Source organism: Heterocephalus glaber, unplaced genomic scaffold (assembly GCF_053883595.1).
Source record: "Heterocephalus glaber isolate CG9 unplaced genomic scaffold, H.glaber_assembly_v1.0 deba00001719, whole genome shotgun sequence".
Classification (NCBI taxonomy): Eukaryota; Metazoa; Chordata; class Mammalia; order Rodentia; family Bathyergidae; genus Heterocephalus; species Heterocephalus glaber.
The window spans coordinates 5,454,960-5,473,897 of record NW_028258432.1 but is presented as its reverse complement, the minus strand read 5'-3'; the positions used below and the strand labels follow the sequence as shown (position 1 = coordinate 5,473,897).

The 18,938-nt window shown below is 42.1% G+C and overlaps 1 protein-coding gene across 8 annotated transcripts in view; it reads left to right on the top strand.

The window, feature by feature from the left end:
- Positions 1 to 496: 496 nt before the first annotated feature.
- Positions 497 to 18,938, top strand: part of Mipep (mitochondrial intermediate peptidase) — a 154,667-nt gene continuing 136,225 nt past the window's right edge. For 7 of the 8 annotated variants that reach the window (XR_015446623.1, XR_015446626.1, XR_015446625.1 and 4 more), the window contains exons 1-5: positions 497 to 850; positions 2,575 to 2,748; positions 6,486 to 6,574; positions 9,153 to 9,239; positions 16,635 to 16,698. Coding sequence is in view for 4 of the 8 variants with exons in the window: in XM_004854841.3 (XP_004854898.2) it covers positions 662 to 850; positions 2,575 to 2,748; positions 6,486 to 6,574; positions 9,153 to 9,239; positions 16,635 to 16,698 (603 nt within the window). In the remaining 4 variants the exon portion in view is untranslated. The remainder of the gene's footprint in view (positions 851 to 2,574; positions 2,749 to 6,485; positions 6,575 to 9,152; positions 9,240 to 16,634; positions 16,699 to 18,938) is intronic. The other variant, XM_021236354.2, reaches the window with a different exon arrangement.

Below are 18,938 nucleotides of genomic sequence, written 5' to 3'. Positions count from 1 at the left end.
CCCGCTGGGAGCCCAGGGCAGGTGTCTGGTTACAGCCCAGGGCCTGGTATTGTTGGGTGGAGTCTGGGGAAAATCCTGTCTCCCCCAATTTATATTGCAGGTTGTTATAATTGTACAAGTCACAATAGGCAAAGATTCACGGAGAGTTAGTTCACGCAGTTGTGCATAACCCTACCTCTGACCTGCAGTCGTACCCTGTGTTTAATTTAAACTCTGAGTGGAGAGAGATGGCTGGGGCAGATCGATTCGACTGCATGTCATTTCTCCTGGACCATTCCGTAGACTCGGTCACTGAGTCGCGTCGCAGAAGGCATCGCGAGCACACATTGGTGCGTTCTCTGTGTGTAATTCCCTGTTTCGGGGAGAATTCGAAGGTGTTCTGAGATCGAATCAGATGGCAGAGGAGGGCGAATTCTAGCAGTTCCTTACTCCGGACACACGGGGGCGCTAAACCGGAGAGGCTGCTGAAAAGGCGGCAGGGTGCTGCTCTTGCCCTCGCGACGTCGTTGTACACAGAGGGCCACGCCCCGACTCGGAAGCGCGGGCTTCACGTGACGGGGCGTGGGCCGCTGCCCTGGAAACGCAGATCGCGTGCTACTGCGGGAGCTGGATCCCCGGGCTCAGAGTTTGGGGCTGAGGAAGAGGCTGTGGTGGGGGTACGATGCTGTGCTCCCGAAGCCTGGGCGGCCTCGGAGCCGGGGTAGCGGCTCTACGCTCCAGGCCAGCAGGCCAAGTTAGGTTCGGAGCTGGGATCCGGGCCCGAAGGGTCAGCACCAGCTGGTCCCCGGTAGGCGCCGCCTTCAATGTCCGGCCCCAGGGCCGCCTCCTGGACCTGTTCGGCGAGCGCCAGGTGAGCGGCTCTGAGGGGCTTCCCCTGTTCCACGCGGTCAGCAGCGACCCGGACAAAGTCTCTCGGGGCTGAGAGGAGCCGGCCGCGAGTGTACGGTGCACAGTGGGGTGTCCTTCGTGCTGTCCGCGACCTCACCTCACCACCACCTCCACTCTGAGGCCCCGAGTTACAGGGTGCCTGGCCAGGCAGCCTTTAGTGGCCCCTCCCTAGAGTGTGGGATCCCAGAGCTGCCGCTGCCTGAGCTGCTCTCTCCACGTGAACGTAAAATATAAAAGTTAGTTTTGGCGGCGGCGGTAAATTCAGCTTGCGGGTCGTGTCCTCTTTCCACCGCCGCTGAAGTTCATTCTCCCTGCAACCCTACAGTTGTGCGTGAGAGATCTCGCCCCATGGGTTCATATGCGGCATCAGGTTGTCTTTATGTAGGGACACTCTTTGCTTGGTAACGTAATAGTAATTCCTTTGATGCCCCGGTTAATATATTATTTCAAAACCGAGCTTGCTTATTTTAAAACATTAAGCCCTGCTGAAATGAGTCTTATTTACTGTGGTGCATTGGAGTTGGCGGTGATTTCTTACCCTTGGAAATCACTAGGCTGAGTTGTTTATTCTTGTGTCCAATCCTGCCTGACTGTCATGGTGCCTAGTATTCAGTAGGGAACCAGTAACTATTGAGTGAATGAATGACAGGTGAAAGGAAAGCAAACTTGAAAAGGACTTGCTGATGTCTGTTTTACTTTGCATTTGTAGGTTTTGTCCATTCTGGTTTAAGGATTACTTTCATTTAAAAAAATTTCTTCATTGTAGCATTGCTTGCCTTATAAAGAGTCTAGGATATGGTTGCAGTGAGCTTAATGGTCTTATTTTATCACTGTCATTGACTTTGTCATTTATTTTGGATGAAATTTTGACATAGTTTTTGGTTGAGATTTTCTGCACCAACTCCCATAAGTTGGCTTAATGCAGTGTGCAGGGAACTATTTTACCTGTAGATGACAGAAGGAAGAGGAGGCTTAGTTTTGAGTGGGCGAATAAAACAGTTTAACTTAATTTTTCTTTTGTGCTTCATGATTTTAGGTACTGATAGCACATTTTCAAATTTGTGAATTGGTTTTTGGCTCAGGAAAAAATGGTTTAAGTAATTTTTTTTAGCATTACCTTGACTGGCAATCCAAGAATTAGAATTCTCAAGAGCAACATGGAGAGGTTGTACTGGGAAGTGGAAGTGATCTCTTCTTGAATGAAATTAAATCAGTGTCAAGAGTTAAATTTATTAGGCCCTGATTCTACTATACCCCCAACTGTCTTTTTCATTCATTTTCTTCAACTTAATATTTTTAATTTTTCTATTTATTATTGTGGTGCTAGGGATTGAACTGGAGGCCTGGTACATGGTAGGCAGCCTCTGCCATTGAGCTACCCAGCTCTCCCAATTTAATATTTTTGATGACAGCTTGATAGCCTCACTTCATGCATCTCTTCTGGAAACTGTACATCTTATCAGGCCTGAAAGTTTTACTTGTTGCTCTTCTCAGAAATCTCTGAGTTAAGCATCTGCCCCATTCATTTGTTTGTGTCACTGAGTTCCCCCACATGTGAGTCATTCCTGATCACAGGTATAATTATAATATACTAATGAAACCAAATTTCCTTTGTAAAAAAATATCTTTAGTAAGTGCAAAAATCATGTCTTTGGTTATAAACTGGACATATTCTGTTGGTTTCAGGGTCTCTTTGGCGTCCCTGAGCTCAGTGCTCCAGAAGGATTTCGAGTTGCACAGGAGGAAGCCTTGAGAAGGACAGAGTTGCTGGTGGAGCGGGTGTGTTCCACCCGCCCTGGGCCGGAGACTGTTTTCATCTTTGATGAGCTCTCTGACACCCTGTGCAGAGTGGCGGACTTGGTAAGACGCTTTGTCTACGGCTCCACTGGACTGGACGCTGCCTCTTTCAAGCAATTGACATTTTAAGCAACTAAAACATCCTTTGTTGATGTAGGACTAAAACTGTCAATTAAAAAATGTCTGTAATTGGGCTGGGGATTTAGCCCAGTGGTGCCTCACCTGCCTGGCAAGCACAAGGTCCCAAAGTTGATTCCAGGTACCGGAAAAAAACCGAAAAACCAAAAAATGGCTGCAATAATTGAGAGCTATTGGGTAGAAGTGGTCGTGTGGCAGTGTGCCTTTAGGGACAGGGGAAAGAGGCTGGGTGTGGCGGTGGACGCCTGCAATCCCAGTGCTTCCGGAGGCAGGAAGGTGTCAGGTTTGAGCCCAGCCTGGGTAATGTGGTGACATAAGGGAGACCCTGTCTCAAAAGGAAAAAGAAAAAAAAATGGGCCTGGGGATGTAGCTCAGTGGGTAGGCCCAGGGTTCAATCTCCAGCACCATTGGCGGGGGAGGAATGAGAATAATACAGGGAAAAATGATATTTAGAACTTGTACTTTAATATATGATAAAATGTACATGTAATATGTAACAAAAGAACAACTAATGCAATGAAGATTTTTTTTTGTTTGACAAAGGTCCTTTATTCCTGAGAGCTACTACCAAAATTCTAATAGATGATTTTATTTATACATTTGTCATAAAATTCCTCTTTCATAAAATGAATGAAAACCAGTGTTTATAAACCTTTTCAGGAATGCCTTGTTTAAAAATATCAAACTGATTGTATTAAATACCTTTATCATGTTTTGAGGTTGAAATAGAAGTATACCTAGTTGTCTTCATCTACTAAGAAACCCATTGCTCCCACTAGCCCAGAGGGGCCAGATCTCCATGACATGCATCAGTGAAGGTTTTGGTGGTGCACGTAATCTAAAGTTGTGGTCATTTATGATCCTGTCTGTGTTGTGTTGAATGATTACAGCTTTCATCTTTGTATTCCGTCAATATCAAGCATCTACCATGTGCCAGATGCTGTTCTAGGCACAAGGCTTATAGTCATGAACAGAGCTTCTGTTCAGGTGTCCAGGGGTTTTTAGATCTTGCAGAGTGGGGGCCTGGATTTTTAATGATTTAATTCTCCCAGCAAATCTTCACCTGCCCTCACCTCACATCTGTCAGCCTGGCGACCACTGATCTGTCTTCCATCCCTGTCACGTTGTCCTTTTCAGAATGTCACATAAATGGAATCCTTTTGAGACTAACTTCTTTCCATCAGCCTGATACCTCCACATCTTTGCTCTTTTTCCCTTTTCAGAACATTTTCTTTGACTATAGCAGAAAGTATCCTTGTGTAAAGGTTTTTCCCAGGAGTGAAGGCCAGGGCCCTCGGCAGTCAGGTCTAAGTTCAGCTGGGTCTCTGTCTCGCTCCTCTGCTGTGCGCCAGGACTCCGCTGACCATGAGGAGCAGTGGACACGCGCAGCCAGGTGGGGCCTCTGTGCCTTTTTCATCTAACTGTGCCCCTGAAGTCTGGAAAGGAAAATACATGTGAGTAGATTTTCCTTATGAATAGACAGAGGTTGACTGGCCCTCAGAATCATGGAATTCATTTTTATTTGTTGCTTTAGCTTTCTAAGTAAGTAGTATTCTAGAATTTGTCTCTACTTTTTGCTTTTGTTCTTCATGAAACAATTTTAAGTTCTCTGTGCTATATCTTGTCCTTTGTTTTTTTTTTTTTTGGTACCGGGGATCCACCTCAGGACCTTTCGAGGCAGGTGGCGGCACCACTGAGCTAAATCCCTGGCAATCTTGTCCTATTTTTGAAGTTTTTTTTTTTTTATATATTTGTGATGTACAAGAATATCTCATTTAAAAAACTTTTTAAGCTGGGTGTGGTAGTACCGGCGGCCTGTAATCCCAGCACGGTAGGAGGCTGAGGCAGGACATCAAAAATTCAGGCCCAGCCTGGGCAATTTATTGACGAAGAGCCTGTCTCAAAATGGAAAAAAAAAAAAAGGTTGATATGTAACTCAGTGTGAAGGCCTTGAATTCTTGAATTCACAAAAGCCAAAAAACATTATCACAAAAGCCAAAAAACAAAACAAAACCAAAAGCATATTTTAAAAAACTATAATGGAACTTACTTATATGTATAATTCTCTGGGTAAAATAACTCAAAGAACTTCTCTCTTTCTGAATTTTTAAGATACTACCTGCCTATATGCTCAATACCATTGTAAGGCAATACAAATGGTATATGAATTATTTCTTACCAACTACAGTAGTCATTTTGTTTTATTTTTCTTTCTTTAGTACAATTTTTATGTAATGCAGTTGTTTTCCTCATCACTTTTAAGATATGTACTACTGTTTTGATGCTTAACATTGTAACTTAATGTAACGTGGATTCATAACTTGTAAAATATGTTGTAAATTTTACAAAGCTCATATTTCAGATACTTCAGCACTAGTATCTCATTGTTACTTATTGCTACAACAGATATATCAAATTTTAAATGTTTTTGCATTAAAAGTTATTTGATAATAAAATTAGGAAATTTTACCTTGTGGTTCTAGTTCATGTTACAATGTAGTTACAGTGTCTTCTTAGAGAATAAAAAAATTCATAGCATTTTCATAGTTTCCTTTTATTGTATAGTTCACTGGTAGTTTTCTTTTGCAGTGTACTCTAGTTAACACAGAAGCCAAAACCTAGTTTACATGATTTCGTTTTCTTTCTTTAAGAATTTGTAATTTAATTCTAGTTTTTGGTGTAGTGTTATCAGTAGTCATTGTGCATGTTATTAGATGGGAACCAGAATTCATATTTTACTAAATAAGCTACAAAGAGAATGTAGGATCAGCTGAGGTAAATGTTGAAAGACAAGAATGTGGTTAAAAGGATTTTAAAATTGTACTATGTCAATTATACTGAGTCAGTTTTTAAAAAGTGCTCTGAGTTATTCTCTGGGGCCTGGTTAACATATGAGAACCATATTGCATACAGTTTGGGGTCACAGAGTTTTAGGTTTTGTGCGTGTGTGTGTGTGCGCGTGCACGCGCAGTACTGGGGATTGAATCAAGGGCCTTCACACTGGGCTACGTCCTCATGCCTCTAGTTTTTAATTTTTTTAAATTTTTGAAACAAGATCTTGTAAGTCACTAAGTTGCCCAGGCGGGATTTGAATTTGCAGTTGTCCCACCTCAGACTTGCCGAGTGCTGGAGTTACAGGTGTGTGCCACCATGTAAGTTTCAGACTACAGTGGACTTTAAGTTACGAGCAGCCTGCTATGTGAACGACTTGGTTTAATTAGGTTAATGGAAAATTCATCTGCCTCTTGTTAATCTATAGTGTGTACCTAGGTAGACATCCAGATCTCAGCTGTATTGACTACAACCGAGTTGAATTACATCTAGCCCCTAGGAACTGATCAAGTTTGTAAGTCCAAGGGTCCACTGTACTTGAATCCAGAGTCTGTTCTTTTCAACTATAAAATTAGGGAAAATTTGCCTGGTGTTGAGTTGAAGGCGAAAGAGTTTTCTAAAATGAAGTTCAAGGAAGTCCCTTCTTTAGAATGAAACTTGGTTCCAAGGAATAACAGACTTAATAAATGAGTAGGAAGAACGTTTGGTAATGGAAATGCGTAAGTCAAGCTCAGTGGCACGTTATAAAACATGGGTTTTCATTTTCAGCTTCAGATCTTGGCAGCAGGTGTTCCATCAATTCCTTTGTGGTTTTGTCTTCCTCTTATTAGGCTGATTTTGTGAAAATTGCACATCCCGAACTGGCATTCAGAGAGGCCGCTGGAGAAGCCTGCAGGAGTATTGGCACCATGGTAGAAAAGTATGTGCTGTTCCTCCATTTCAGTGCTGGGTGATGTTTCCTGGCTCAGCCTTAGGGGTTTCCTGCGTGGTGCTTGTGGCCACCTGGCAGTGTGGGAGGTGGCCTGTGTGACCACCGGGCAGTTCCTGGGGCAGGTGCAGAGGGGAAGCCCTGGGGCACAGTCCTCTCCTCGCTTCCTTTCCTCACTGTCAGTGGGGTAAAGCTCACCTGGCCCTTGGGGTGCTGTGAGGATCAGCTGAGGTAAATGCAAAAGACTTCTGAGGCATGAGGCCCCTCCTGTAACTCAGTAGACGGGTCTTGTAGCTTTTACTATTGTCATTGCTTATGATGAATGAGGGCCGTGTGGTTTCCTAGTGGCAAGTTGGAGTTCTAGATTAGTGCACAGCTAAATTGCTGTCCCACTCCAGTAGCAGAAATTATGTATGCAACAAGTAGTGCCCTTGGGGCTCTGCTGAGTTGGAATTGGGGGCCCCAGGAGGACTTTAAAACTCTGGGAGTGCCCACAGACTGCAGGCAGAAGCTATGCTGATGTAAATTATTTTAAAGTAATTTTGAGGTAAACTGAAATGTTTCGAAGCCATTTATGAGAGCTCCAAAGTGCTCATTAAAATAACTCAGACAGTGCTATATTCCAAAGCACTTAGGTGGTGACACCACGCCAGAGGACAGGTGAAGCTGGGAGATCCTTGGAGGTTACCTGGTATGAATTTACAAGAGGAAATAGGGACTAGGAAACATTACAAGACTGTTCCATGAGCTGGAAGTTGGAGGAAGAGTGTAGCTTCTCCAGTTAGGCAGGGCTTCCTTGGAGATTGGCATCTTAGGATAAGCAGTTGTTGCCTTCGTTGACAACATTACTCAGTAATCATTATGATACGTGTGACTTTCTTACAGCCACTGAGAGTCAGTTTGCTGAAGGGATGAAGTTGGTCCCTGCCATGTCCAGACCCTGGTCAAGCTGACAAGGCTACAGTGGGGAGACAGCTGGGAGAATGACCATTACCTATGGGGGGGGACTCAAGAAAGGGGTCAGCTTGGCCAGGCCCCCCTGGGGTGCTCCAAAGCTGTGAACTGTGGGGTTTAGGTACAGCCTGGTGTAAGGATGAGCACTCTTGGGGGACGCTTCTTATCACATATTTATTTTACGAATTACTGTCTTCTACTGTGACATCACTATATATGCGACACTCTTATTTTGTGGGAGGAAAACAGACAACCACTGTTGATGAAGTGGTGCGTATCTGCCTGCGGTCTTCCCCTCACCATGGGTAGCGTTTCAGTTGTCTGAAAGTAAAATCTTAAAAGAATCTTCAGAGCCTTCCCTAGGGCTTTGCTTTCTCCGAGCGTTGTGACTCAGCAATTTCCCGAGTGATAATTTCCCCCTTTTAGTTTAACTGTATCATAACTAATGTCTTCAGTCAATATTTGAAAAATTAGTTTTATTTCAGCTAATGTGTGGAATTGATTTATTTTCTGCTAGTAGGGGAGAAGCCTTAAACTTGGTGTAGTTGTTTATAATCAACAAATACAGCCTTTATCTTAGGAGCTTCCAACATAAAACATAGTGTCCAATGTGTGCTTAAACTTCTGAAGGTGACACCGCAGCCCACCTCCAAACTGCTGTCCTTGAGACAGGGGCAGCTCTGTGGACAGCAGGCCAACAGGAGGGGCCCACTCTTTTTTTTTCTTAATTAATTAATTAATTTATTTATTTTTGCCCACTCTTGACTCTGATGCCTGGAGTAGGGCTGGGCGTGGCCCCTCCCGCTGAGTCTTGGTTGGCATTGATGGCCTCAGTTCCCTCTGTGTTTGGGAATACCCAGGAGAATGATGGCAAAAGGAGCCCTTTGGTTTATATATAGAAAAAACTTGGTGCTCTCATTGTGATTTGACTGGGGTACTGGGCCATTCTCGAGGCCCTGAGTGGGAAATGGTGGTTTTTATGACTGTGTCTCTCCCTGAGGAGCTGCTAGAGGCAGGGGCAGGTTGTATCTAGTCCAGCCCTGAGAGTAGGCCAGGGATTCGTATCACCGGGGTCCTGATGGGCCACTGTGGGTTGAGTCGAGACCTTTGATTGAGTGGTGGCACGTAGCTCTCCCGGCCTTGCTCATGCTGGCCATTGGTTCGTTGGGATGAGGGATGTGCATCAGGCGCACATGAGCTCACTTCATCCTCACAGCGCTCTAAGGCCTCAGTGCTTTGCCCACCGTCGAAGGGCCACAGTAGGGCCAGCCTTGCATCTGCATGTGGCACTGGACCCTGTGTCCTGAGCATGGCACAGGGAGGCCAGGGTCTAGGCACTCATTTCAGGACTGGAAGAGCTTTGTGCTGTTCAGCCTCCCTCCCATCCTGCCTTTTCCCCTCACTAAGAACTTCAGTCTCTGCCAGTGTTCGCCAAGGGGAATTGGTTCTGCATTGAGTCACTGGTCACCACATTACACCCTCCTCTCTTTCCTATAACTACCCCCAATATTTGGCCTCTGGCCACATGCATGCTACTATCTGACACCATTTGTTTGATGTAGATAAAAAATAATGTATTAGAAAATAAGTTTTTTTTCATTTGTAACTTCTCCAGGTTGAACACGAATGTGGAATTATACCAAACTTTGCAGAAACTAATAGCTGATAAAAAGCTTGTGGCCTCCCTTGATGCTGAAACCAGGTACTCACTGCTTTCTTAGAGTTTGCTAGGACTGGGCCTCTAGTGGAGGGGGGCCGGAGGTTTAACTCAGTGGTTCTGCTCACAAGCACAAGGTCCCAAGTTCGATCCCTAGTTAAAAAAAAAGGGGGAGGGCTTTTTAGAGGAGGGGCTGGAGCTCCCCAGGGCTCCCACATTCACCCAGGGATAGTGGTTCCCCCACCCCCACACCTCTGCACCTTCTCTAGGTCTTCACTCAGATGGTGTCTCCTCACCCCAGGTGGGCTCCATCCTCTTGCTTTAGCTTTTTTCTTCACAGCTCTAATCTGCTCACTAATTTGTGTTCATCTTTCTGCCTCTCTAACTGCCACTTCCCAGAGGGCAGGGCTTGGTCTCTTGCTGTGTCCTCAGCGCCTCCTGTAGGCGCTTAGCTAATGAACTGCTGGGAACAGCTGGTGATTATACTTAGCCTTAAGCTTCAGGCTCCGTAGTCAATACCATCAGCAGATATAAGCAAATCAATTTATTTATTGGATGGGTGTCAAGGTGCTTGAAATGATTCACTTTAGTTCATTAGATTACATATATTAATCTGATTTGAAAAGGCCTGGTTTCTAAGTCAGTACATACTGGTGGGAATGTTTGATATCTGATCTTGGATAGCTTTATGTCTTTGCTCAAATTTGCTTATAAAATTGGTGTAATAGGGTTTGTCCTTTATTAGCTCATAATGTTTGTGTCATAACTAGATTTTTTTCTTACCTCTTTATACCTGTTTATATACTTTTAATTTATGAGATATTTACTTCCTTTGACTACTTAATTCCCCTCCTGCTTCCTTCTCCATTTCTGTCTCCATATGTGGCTTGTGACCCCAACTGAAGCCCTGTTCTATTGTTGGGCCTTACTTTCAACTTGTTGGCAGGTGTATGATGACCTGGTCTTATTTCATTTCATCTATCCCAATGCTCAGGATACTAGGAAAGCTAGCATTGTCATCAGAATAGTTGGTTTCATTATACTTTTAGGCTTGAGCATGGTATTGCCTTCATGAGCAAAGCAAGTAAGATAGGCTAGTCCTCTGCCACTTAGTAGCAAGGGTTAAGGGTCTGCCTGTTTTGTCTGGTGCTCTGGATGTCAGTGAGGCACTACGTAGCACTCTGTGCCCTCACTGGGCCTGTTGAAATCTCCCCACGTCAGTCCTGAGAGCACCTGCATCTCCTCTGGGTACCCTGAGGTGACACACTCTCCACCTCATATCTGGAGCTGGTCCCGTGGACACCAGAATATACATCAGGTACCCAGCATTGGCCTCCAACCAGCAGAAGTCCAGACCAGGAGCCTCAGAATCCAGTACTCCACACCTTTCCTTGACTGATGTGACATCTTTGACAGTTGCCACAAATAGTGGTTTACAGACAGGGGACCCACTGAGCTGAGAAATCTACACACACATCTACAGACTATAAAGAGGAGCAAAGAGAAATGTGACATGTAAGATTAAAGATTGCAGACACTGGAAGAAAACACTCTACTGGAAAAACATGACCTTATACTCTACATAGAATACCCAGGGAACTCCACCAAAAAACTCTTTAATAACCATCCTCAGGATATAAGATCAACACACAATAATTATTAGCATTTGTGTGCACCAATAATGAACCCAATGAAAAGGAAATTATGAAAACAGTACCATTCAAAGTAGCTACAAGAAAGCTTCAAGAAAAATGAAATAGCTAGGAATTAACCTAACCAAGGAAGTGAAGGAACTCTACAAAGAAAACTACAATACTTGGAAAAAGGAGATTGAAGAGGACATCAGAAAATGGAAAGACATCCCTTGCTCCTGGGTAGGCAGAACCAATATTGTCAAAATGGCTGTCTTAGTTACTACTTTCTCATTGCTGAGAAAAATACCTGACATCCTAAGTTAAAGGAGGAAAAGTTTATTTTGGCTCACAGTTTGTAGAGCTTTCAGTCCATAGTTGGCTGGTTCCAAGGCAGGGTGGCATGGTAAAGGGGCATCCTAGAAAAGAGAAAGAATTCATGACGGGTAGAAGGCAGCAAAACAGCAAAGTAGCAGTGACAACACCGGGAGCCCTCCTTCTGTACTTTATATTCTATCCAAGGTACCTGCCTGTAGGGCACTCACCTCCAAAGTGGGGCACCCATAATTCTAGCATTGCAACCTTAATCAATCCTGGCATCACATTCTTAATCCCAGGATCCCACATGGTAGATCCAGCCACCTCCAAAAAGCCCCACCTGTGACTGCATGAGGCTTTAGGGGGACATCTAGATAGAAGCCATAATAATAGCCATACTCCCAAAACTGTTATACAGATTCGATACAGTCCCAATCAAAATACCAACAGCACACTTTACAGAATGAGAGAAAACAGTCTTAAAATTTATATGGATTCAGAAGAGACCCAGAATAGCAAAAGCAATTTTGAGTAATAAGAGTGAAACAGGAAGCCTTGCAATACCAGACTTCAAGCTATACTACAAAGGAATAGTGATAAAAACGGGATGGTACTAGAACAAAAACAGATATGTGGATCAGTGGAAGAGCATACCGGATACAGACACTTCCCCAGACACATTCAGCTAGTTTATCTTTGGCAAAGGGTCCAAAAGCATGTTGGAGGTGTTCAATAAGTGATACTTGGAAAACTGGTTATCTGTTTGGAGAAGATTGAAACTAGACTTGTGTCTCTCACTGTGTACTAAATTTTTAAAAAATGGATAAAAGATCGAAACATTAAAACAGAAACATTAAACTCAGTGGAAGATAAAATAGGTAAAACACTTGGAAGACATAGGTGTATGAAAGGATTTTCTAAACAGTATTGTACCAGAAATAACAGCAAGAATAAAAAAATGGGATTATTTCAGACTAAAAAGCTTCTATATAGCAAAAGAATCAACTAGTAGAAGAAAAGACAGTCTACAGAATCAGAAAAAATTTTTGCCAGCTACTCCTCAGACAGGACTAATATGTAGCATATACAGTATAAAGAATTCAAAGCACTTCAACCACCTGAAATTAAAGACCTAGTCAAGAAATGGGCAAGTGAAATGAACAGACACTCACAAAGGAAGGAAGTACAAATGGCCAACAAATATATGAAAAAAAATGTTCAGCATCTCCGGCCATTAGAGAGATGCAAATTAAAACAACCCTGAGATTCTTACTCCAGAAAGAATGGACATAATCAAGAAATTAAAAAATAACAAAGGCTGGCATGACTGTGGTGAAAAAGGAAATCTTCATTGTTGTGGGAATGTAAACTAGTACAACATTATGGAAATCAGTATGGAGATTTCTTAAAGAACTAATGAGAAATTCCATATGACCCAGCTATCCTTCTGCTAGGTATCTTCCCCGAAGAGTTTAAGACATCATACTACAGTGATACATGCATACCAGTGTCTACAGCGGCACAATTCATAATAATTAAATCCTGGAAGCAGCCTATATACCCATCAATAGACAACTGGAAAAAGAAATTGTAGTATCTATATGTAATAGAATACTACTTGGCGGTATAGAAGGACAAATTTGAGACATTTGTAGGAAAATGAATGGATGCACTTCGAAAATAAAATGTTGAGTGAAATAAATCAGACACGCAGGCTTGACTATCATGGTATTTCTTATTTGATTAAGGCAAAGTACAAGCTAAGGTAGAAATACAGGATGGACGGAAGGAGACAAGGGGCTGGATCTCCTGCAGATGGGAAGGAGACCAGGGGACCGAGGGTGAGGGATGAGGGGAGAGGGTGGGGAAATAGGTGGAGTGAAGACACCCCAGGTACAAGGTCCTAATAATTTCAAGGAATGTGGACATTATATGCCATAAACATGAACTAGGATTCATAAGATCAAGAATGAACAGAGGAAAAGGGGACTTAGAAGTCAGATGGAGCGGAAGGAAGGCGATTAAAAAAAGAAGCTGTATTATGTACATGTAGTAACTCCCCAAGATGACTGTAAAATACATGTACTGAAAACATGTACTAATAAAGTATAATTTACAAAATAAGATTATTCATGTTCCACTTGACATTTCCAGGTTTAATGTAGCCACTTGTAGTGGCTAACAAATGATTTAGATACAAGGGACTTAGACCAATAGGATACATTCCACAATTGCAGATGTTGCTAAAAATGCAATAGAAACTTCTGAATAACAAATGAGCAGCTAGGTGGAATATTAATAGTCTAGAAAGAGGAAAGCTTTGGGTGTGGGAGAACATTGGAGTTTGAAGTAATAACTGAAATATCATGGCATTCTCACATCAAGGGTGTTGGGTAGCACCCCCAAAAGAACTCTATCTAAGAGCCTTGCCCCTCAGAGTAGCATAAGACAGGACTAAAGCAAAGAATTGCAGATTTAATAAAGTAGTCCTGATAAGTTAGTGTACAAAGAAATGATTTGAATTAACTCATCCTGTTTCAATTCATTCCTTTTTTTTTTTTTTTTTTCCTTTTGTGGTAGGGTCTTGCTATATAGATCAGACTGGCCTTGAACTCACGGTGCAGTCCAGGCTGGCCTCAAACTCACAGTGATCCTCTTGCCTCAGCCTCCCAAATGCTGGGATCACAGGCGTGCGCCACCACACCCAGCTAGATTCATTCCTTAGCACTAGTTCTGTGTAATACTCAAATGTTTTGAGTAGTCCCATTGGTCCATAAATTTGGAAATCTGACATGTTAATATTCGTTCCCCACTTGCTAAATTTCACTTATTAAAGTTTCTAAGAAGCTCGGCCATAAAGAAACCTATATAACTGTGGTTTTCTAAAACTGTACATTCCCTGTGCAAAAATATAACAGCACACTCTCCAGACAATATAATAGAAGGAAAACCCTAGTCACAAAAGCCACGGAACCCATACTACACCTTAAAATGAACTCTGGAAGTCAGAGTGCACACATACACACAAGTGAGTGTGCTCACACACCCTGGGAAGTGTGGAAAGTGGCTGAAGTGGAGAAACTGCTGCACTGTATTAGCTAAGAATGAAGGGAGCTCAGTAGTGCCTCCTACTGGCCTGTAACTTTATTGTGTGCAATCTATATCTAAAAATGATTTTTAGGTTGCTTCTTTAAATGACTTTGAGGTCATACAGAACAAATATGCTAAAATAGGGGGGGAAATCATAACCCAGAGGGATTTATATCAGATAATAAAACATAGTATAAAAATACTGTATTTAGAAAGCATCATACTTAGGCCAGAATAGTTAATTAAATCAGTTAAAGAGTGGCGGAATTTCAGCCAGACATAGATCCACAGTAGCTTGTGTTTAGGATGTGATAGAAATGTCATTTCACATCAGCAGGGGAAGATTTCGGTAATATTAGGCCAGTAGATAGGCATATTTTTTGAAAAAGTAAATATTTACAAAAAATAAATTGTAAAAGCATCGATAATTTTGGGCTATGGGATCTTTCTTGGGTTGATACCAAAAAGAAAAGATTGGCTGGTTTGATCACATAAAAATTACCAACATTGGTAAGGCAATACTTCCACACTAGATCAGTATACAAAAATGAGACAATTGTTACATGACAAAGGGTTAATCTTTTTTGTTATGTTGAGTCTTCATAAATTACTTGAAAATAAAAGAAAATGAACCCCTTATAGAAAAATGAATACAAAATTCTTTTTGTGAAATTCTTATGTTACGAAATAAGGAATAAACAGATTCTCATTAAACTCACATAGCTAAGTTTCAAGTGGCTCTAGAATTAGGCTGCTAGGGTTGGTATTGGCTTTAGGGCTCTCTCTTAGTTTTCTCCTTTATAAAGGAGGAATGAAAAAGCATTTCATAGGACTACAGTGAGGTTTAAGTAAAATAATTCATGTAAAGTGCTTTATTCAGTTCCTGGGACCCCAAAATGGGACTTAGAACCACTGAAAAAAGGTAGAATGAAGCAAAGGGCCCATCAGTCAACAAATTTGAAATAAAAAGAATAGTAGTGTTGATGGTTTAGGATAAAGGATCCTGTCTAGTCTAAATTGACGTCTTCAGGGAGAACAATTTGATATGTCAAACATTTATATCTCAGTGTGAATACTTTTTGATCACTTTAAGTTCTCGGAATTTATCCTAAGCGTAGGTTTAAAAAAAATCATAGTATAGTTTATGGGAGTGGGAAAAATGGAAACAGTTCATGTGGCAGAATGCAATACGAACACAAAGTCAGGTTTTTGAAGGATATTTAAAGATAGGAAGAACTGTTCAATGTTTATGTTGTAATTTTACAAGAAAAAGCCAAATATAAAAGAATACTGTATATAATTGGGTCCCGATTTTTAACTGTTATATAACACATTGAAAATAGATGGGAAGGGAATACAAGAATTTTAATAGTGGTTATTGTTGGTGAGATTAGTCATTTTTATTTTTTCAAACATTTCTTTAGTAAAATGTGTTACTATAATCAACCTATACTGTCGAGTATAGCAAACTTATGTGGTAAATTTCCATCCCAAGCTTATCCGCCCCTGTTAGGTTTCTTTTATTGAGACAACTGGAATATACTTTTACTTAAAAAAAAAAGAGGGCTGTTTTGGGACCTATGATTCAGGAAGGCACAGAAATGTGAGGAGAGGGTAATGAGGTTGGTTTGGGGCTTGAGTGATGTGTTCCACATTGTTTAAGAGAGAATATGAATGATTACATTGTTAATGTTGCCTTTGAATTTTCAGAATTTTAGAAGAACTTTAATTTTGTTTATCCAAGATGTCTTTGACACAGTGATCAAGAAGATAAATATATCCATTTTGAAAAGTCAGAACCAGAAGAGTACGTCAAATATTTGCCTAGCCTACCTCCAGAGAAAAATCAGTTAAAATCATAATGTTACAGAAAAAGGTGTTACATTTGAAATTGGTTCCAAAAATGAAGCAGGATTAGAAAGAAAGAAAACAACTCTCCTTAGCCAAGAAATTCAGCTTCCAGCACAGCATCAAAGAATTGAGTATTTGAAGGAGCTGCTACTAGTTGGAAGAAGAACTAAAAATCTCATGCAGGGGGCCTTTGAAAAATCATCCAAGTAGAAACTGTTTTATGTTTTTAATTATTGGGATTTGGATGGAGTTGAAATAAGTAATTGGGATGGTGACTTTCACTGGTTTGCACTGTGTGAGTAAGGGCATAAGCTCCCACATGACAAGCCAAATGTAATTATCTATCAGTTAGATGTTTTGCCTGACTTCTGAGAGAGTAAGCTCCCTGTTTCAAACACACACATTGTTGGTGTGTATGCCGATGTGTGTATGTTCAAACAGCTTTTGGCATTGTTTCTGAAAGGCTGACTGAACAACAGCAACAACCAAAACCCTTCATTTTTTTGGTAATTTTTATACCTCTTATAACCTGGGGCTCATTTTATTTTAGGCGAGTGGCTGAACTGTTCATGTTTGATTTTGAAATCAGTGGAATCCATCTAGATGAAGAAAAGGTAAATAAATCTCCCTTCTTCTCTTGACTCCTCTTGATTTACTGACATTTAGATGATACCGTTTTTGCTGTAGTCCTTGTGTATTACTGGAGTTTGCATATTGCAAAAAATGCTCAGGACTTTGATTTGTCACGAAGTGCTCCTATAGGTTGTTCGTGAAGGTAGTGCTCCCTAAAGGCTAGCCTATTGCCCCATGGCAGTTCAGAATTAAGAAATGGCTTGAGACAGGTCGGACATTTTAGATGTCATGGGATTAAGATGAAGTGGCCAATACCAGGACAGATCGGCAAGTGAGTAGGAGGGCCAAGTCATGGCAGACGGAAAGCACAGGGGACAGCATCAGGACCTGTGCCTGTGTTTCCTTACGTGATACCTGTCTTAGGCAGCGTGCGCACTCGTCCAGGAGGCAGTTCTGGCACAAAAGGGCCGGACACACTGTCCAGACCTCTTGTTTTGCAGATGTGGAAACCAGGCCGAGTGACTCGCTCACGTGCTCATCCTCAGCTCCAGGACTTCTCCCAGTGCCATTGTTTTTCCTAGAAAATGACACACTGAAAAATTGAGGGCCTCCTGTCTGTCCATAGTCGGCTCGGGGCTGGAGAACTGGGGTGCACTGCTGGGTCTGCTGCCTGTGGGGTCCCCCGCTCACCTGTCCTCTAAACTGCTATGGTTAGACTCACCCCCTTGTGAAAAGATAATTATGTTTCTTCTTTGTAATTAAATTCTTTACCTAGGAACAGAGATTAGTTTATTAGAATACTCTGGAAAGTAAATGGCAGTCTTTGGGATATACAACCAGGCCTCTGTGTCTAAATCCAACTCACGACAGTCAGAAAATACTCAGGAAGAAATTGCATCTGTACTGAACACATACAGACTTTTTTCTTGTTATTATGCCTTAAACAATAGAGTACAACTGTTTACATGATGCTTCTATGTTATTATGTATTATGAGTAATCTGTGCTTTAAATTTGTGTTTTAATTCGTACATTTGCAGGATAGAATGATACATTCATCATGAGGAGTTGGTGCATGTACATGCACATCTTAATTCTTTGTACCTCCCCTTCTCCTCGCCCCTCACTCTCCCAGGTATTATGAGTCATCTAGAAGTGATTTAAAGTCTGTGGCCGGCAGGATATATCTGAGTTGTATGCAAATACGGTGCTTTTTTACCAAGGGACTTAAGCATCAGTGGATTTTGGTATTAGTGGTGACAGGGAGTCTTGTAACCAATCCCCATGAATACCAAGGGATGATTGTGTATCATATCCATACAAATTATCATTTTGACTGGGGCTTGGTTTGAATAATGGTGGATCCACTCATATGTCTGATGTCTTTGTTTGGCATTAAGGTCAGCAGGTGACTTCTGCTGTGACCCTGAGCCATGACCCACCTTCCTGTCAGGCCACAAAGCCAATGGGCTCCGCTCACATTATCTGAAAGAAACACCTTTGTCCATCTCCGGACCAGTTCTTTATTAGCAATTTTCTTTTGCAGTGATACATACCACTATTCTGAGCCACCCAAAAGAAACTTTTGGAATCAGTTTGCATTTTTCCCTTACCAGGACTCTCATATCTTAGTGACCCAGTCCTTGGATTGTCTTTCTAAAAACAAGTCACTTTGACCAGAGGGCTTGGCTGTCCGAAAAGCCATTGTCTTCCTAACCTCATTGTAATGCACATTACCCGAGCATTTGCTGCAGTAAAGCATGTGTCTCTCACGACATCTTCATGACAGTGTTGAGGTTGGTACTGTTTCCTGTTACAGATGAACACACTGGTGAATCTAGAGGAGGTGGGAGGTGACTGAGCCAGAACCCCGCAGGCTCGCTGCTGCTGAGGCTCCCGTCTGTGAATGTGGGATTTGTTTTCTTAACGCATTGATTTTCTAGCACTCTCTTGACCAGAAGCTTCCGGTCACTTCCCTTTGTCTAGTGACATTAATAGGTAGCACAGAATTCACACGTCTCCGTGTGCCCTGTGCAACTGGTCACACAGTGCCTTCCCCGGTGTGGTGGATTGATTAATGATCAACTTGTAACGCCCAGCTGAACTGAATCAGCGTGGTCTGGGCATGGAGGATCCACCTGACGACTGTTACCAATAGCCATGAAAAGAGAACTGGAGGGGAAGATCTTGGCTTGTTGATTTGTAGGAGAAGCTTGCTGCGGATGGTTTTCCTGATGCAAACTCGGCTGTTCTCATCAGAGGAGGGGCTCGGGGCCTCACTG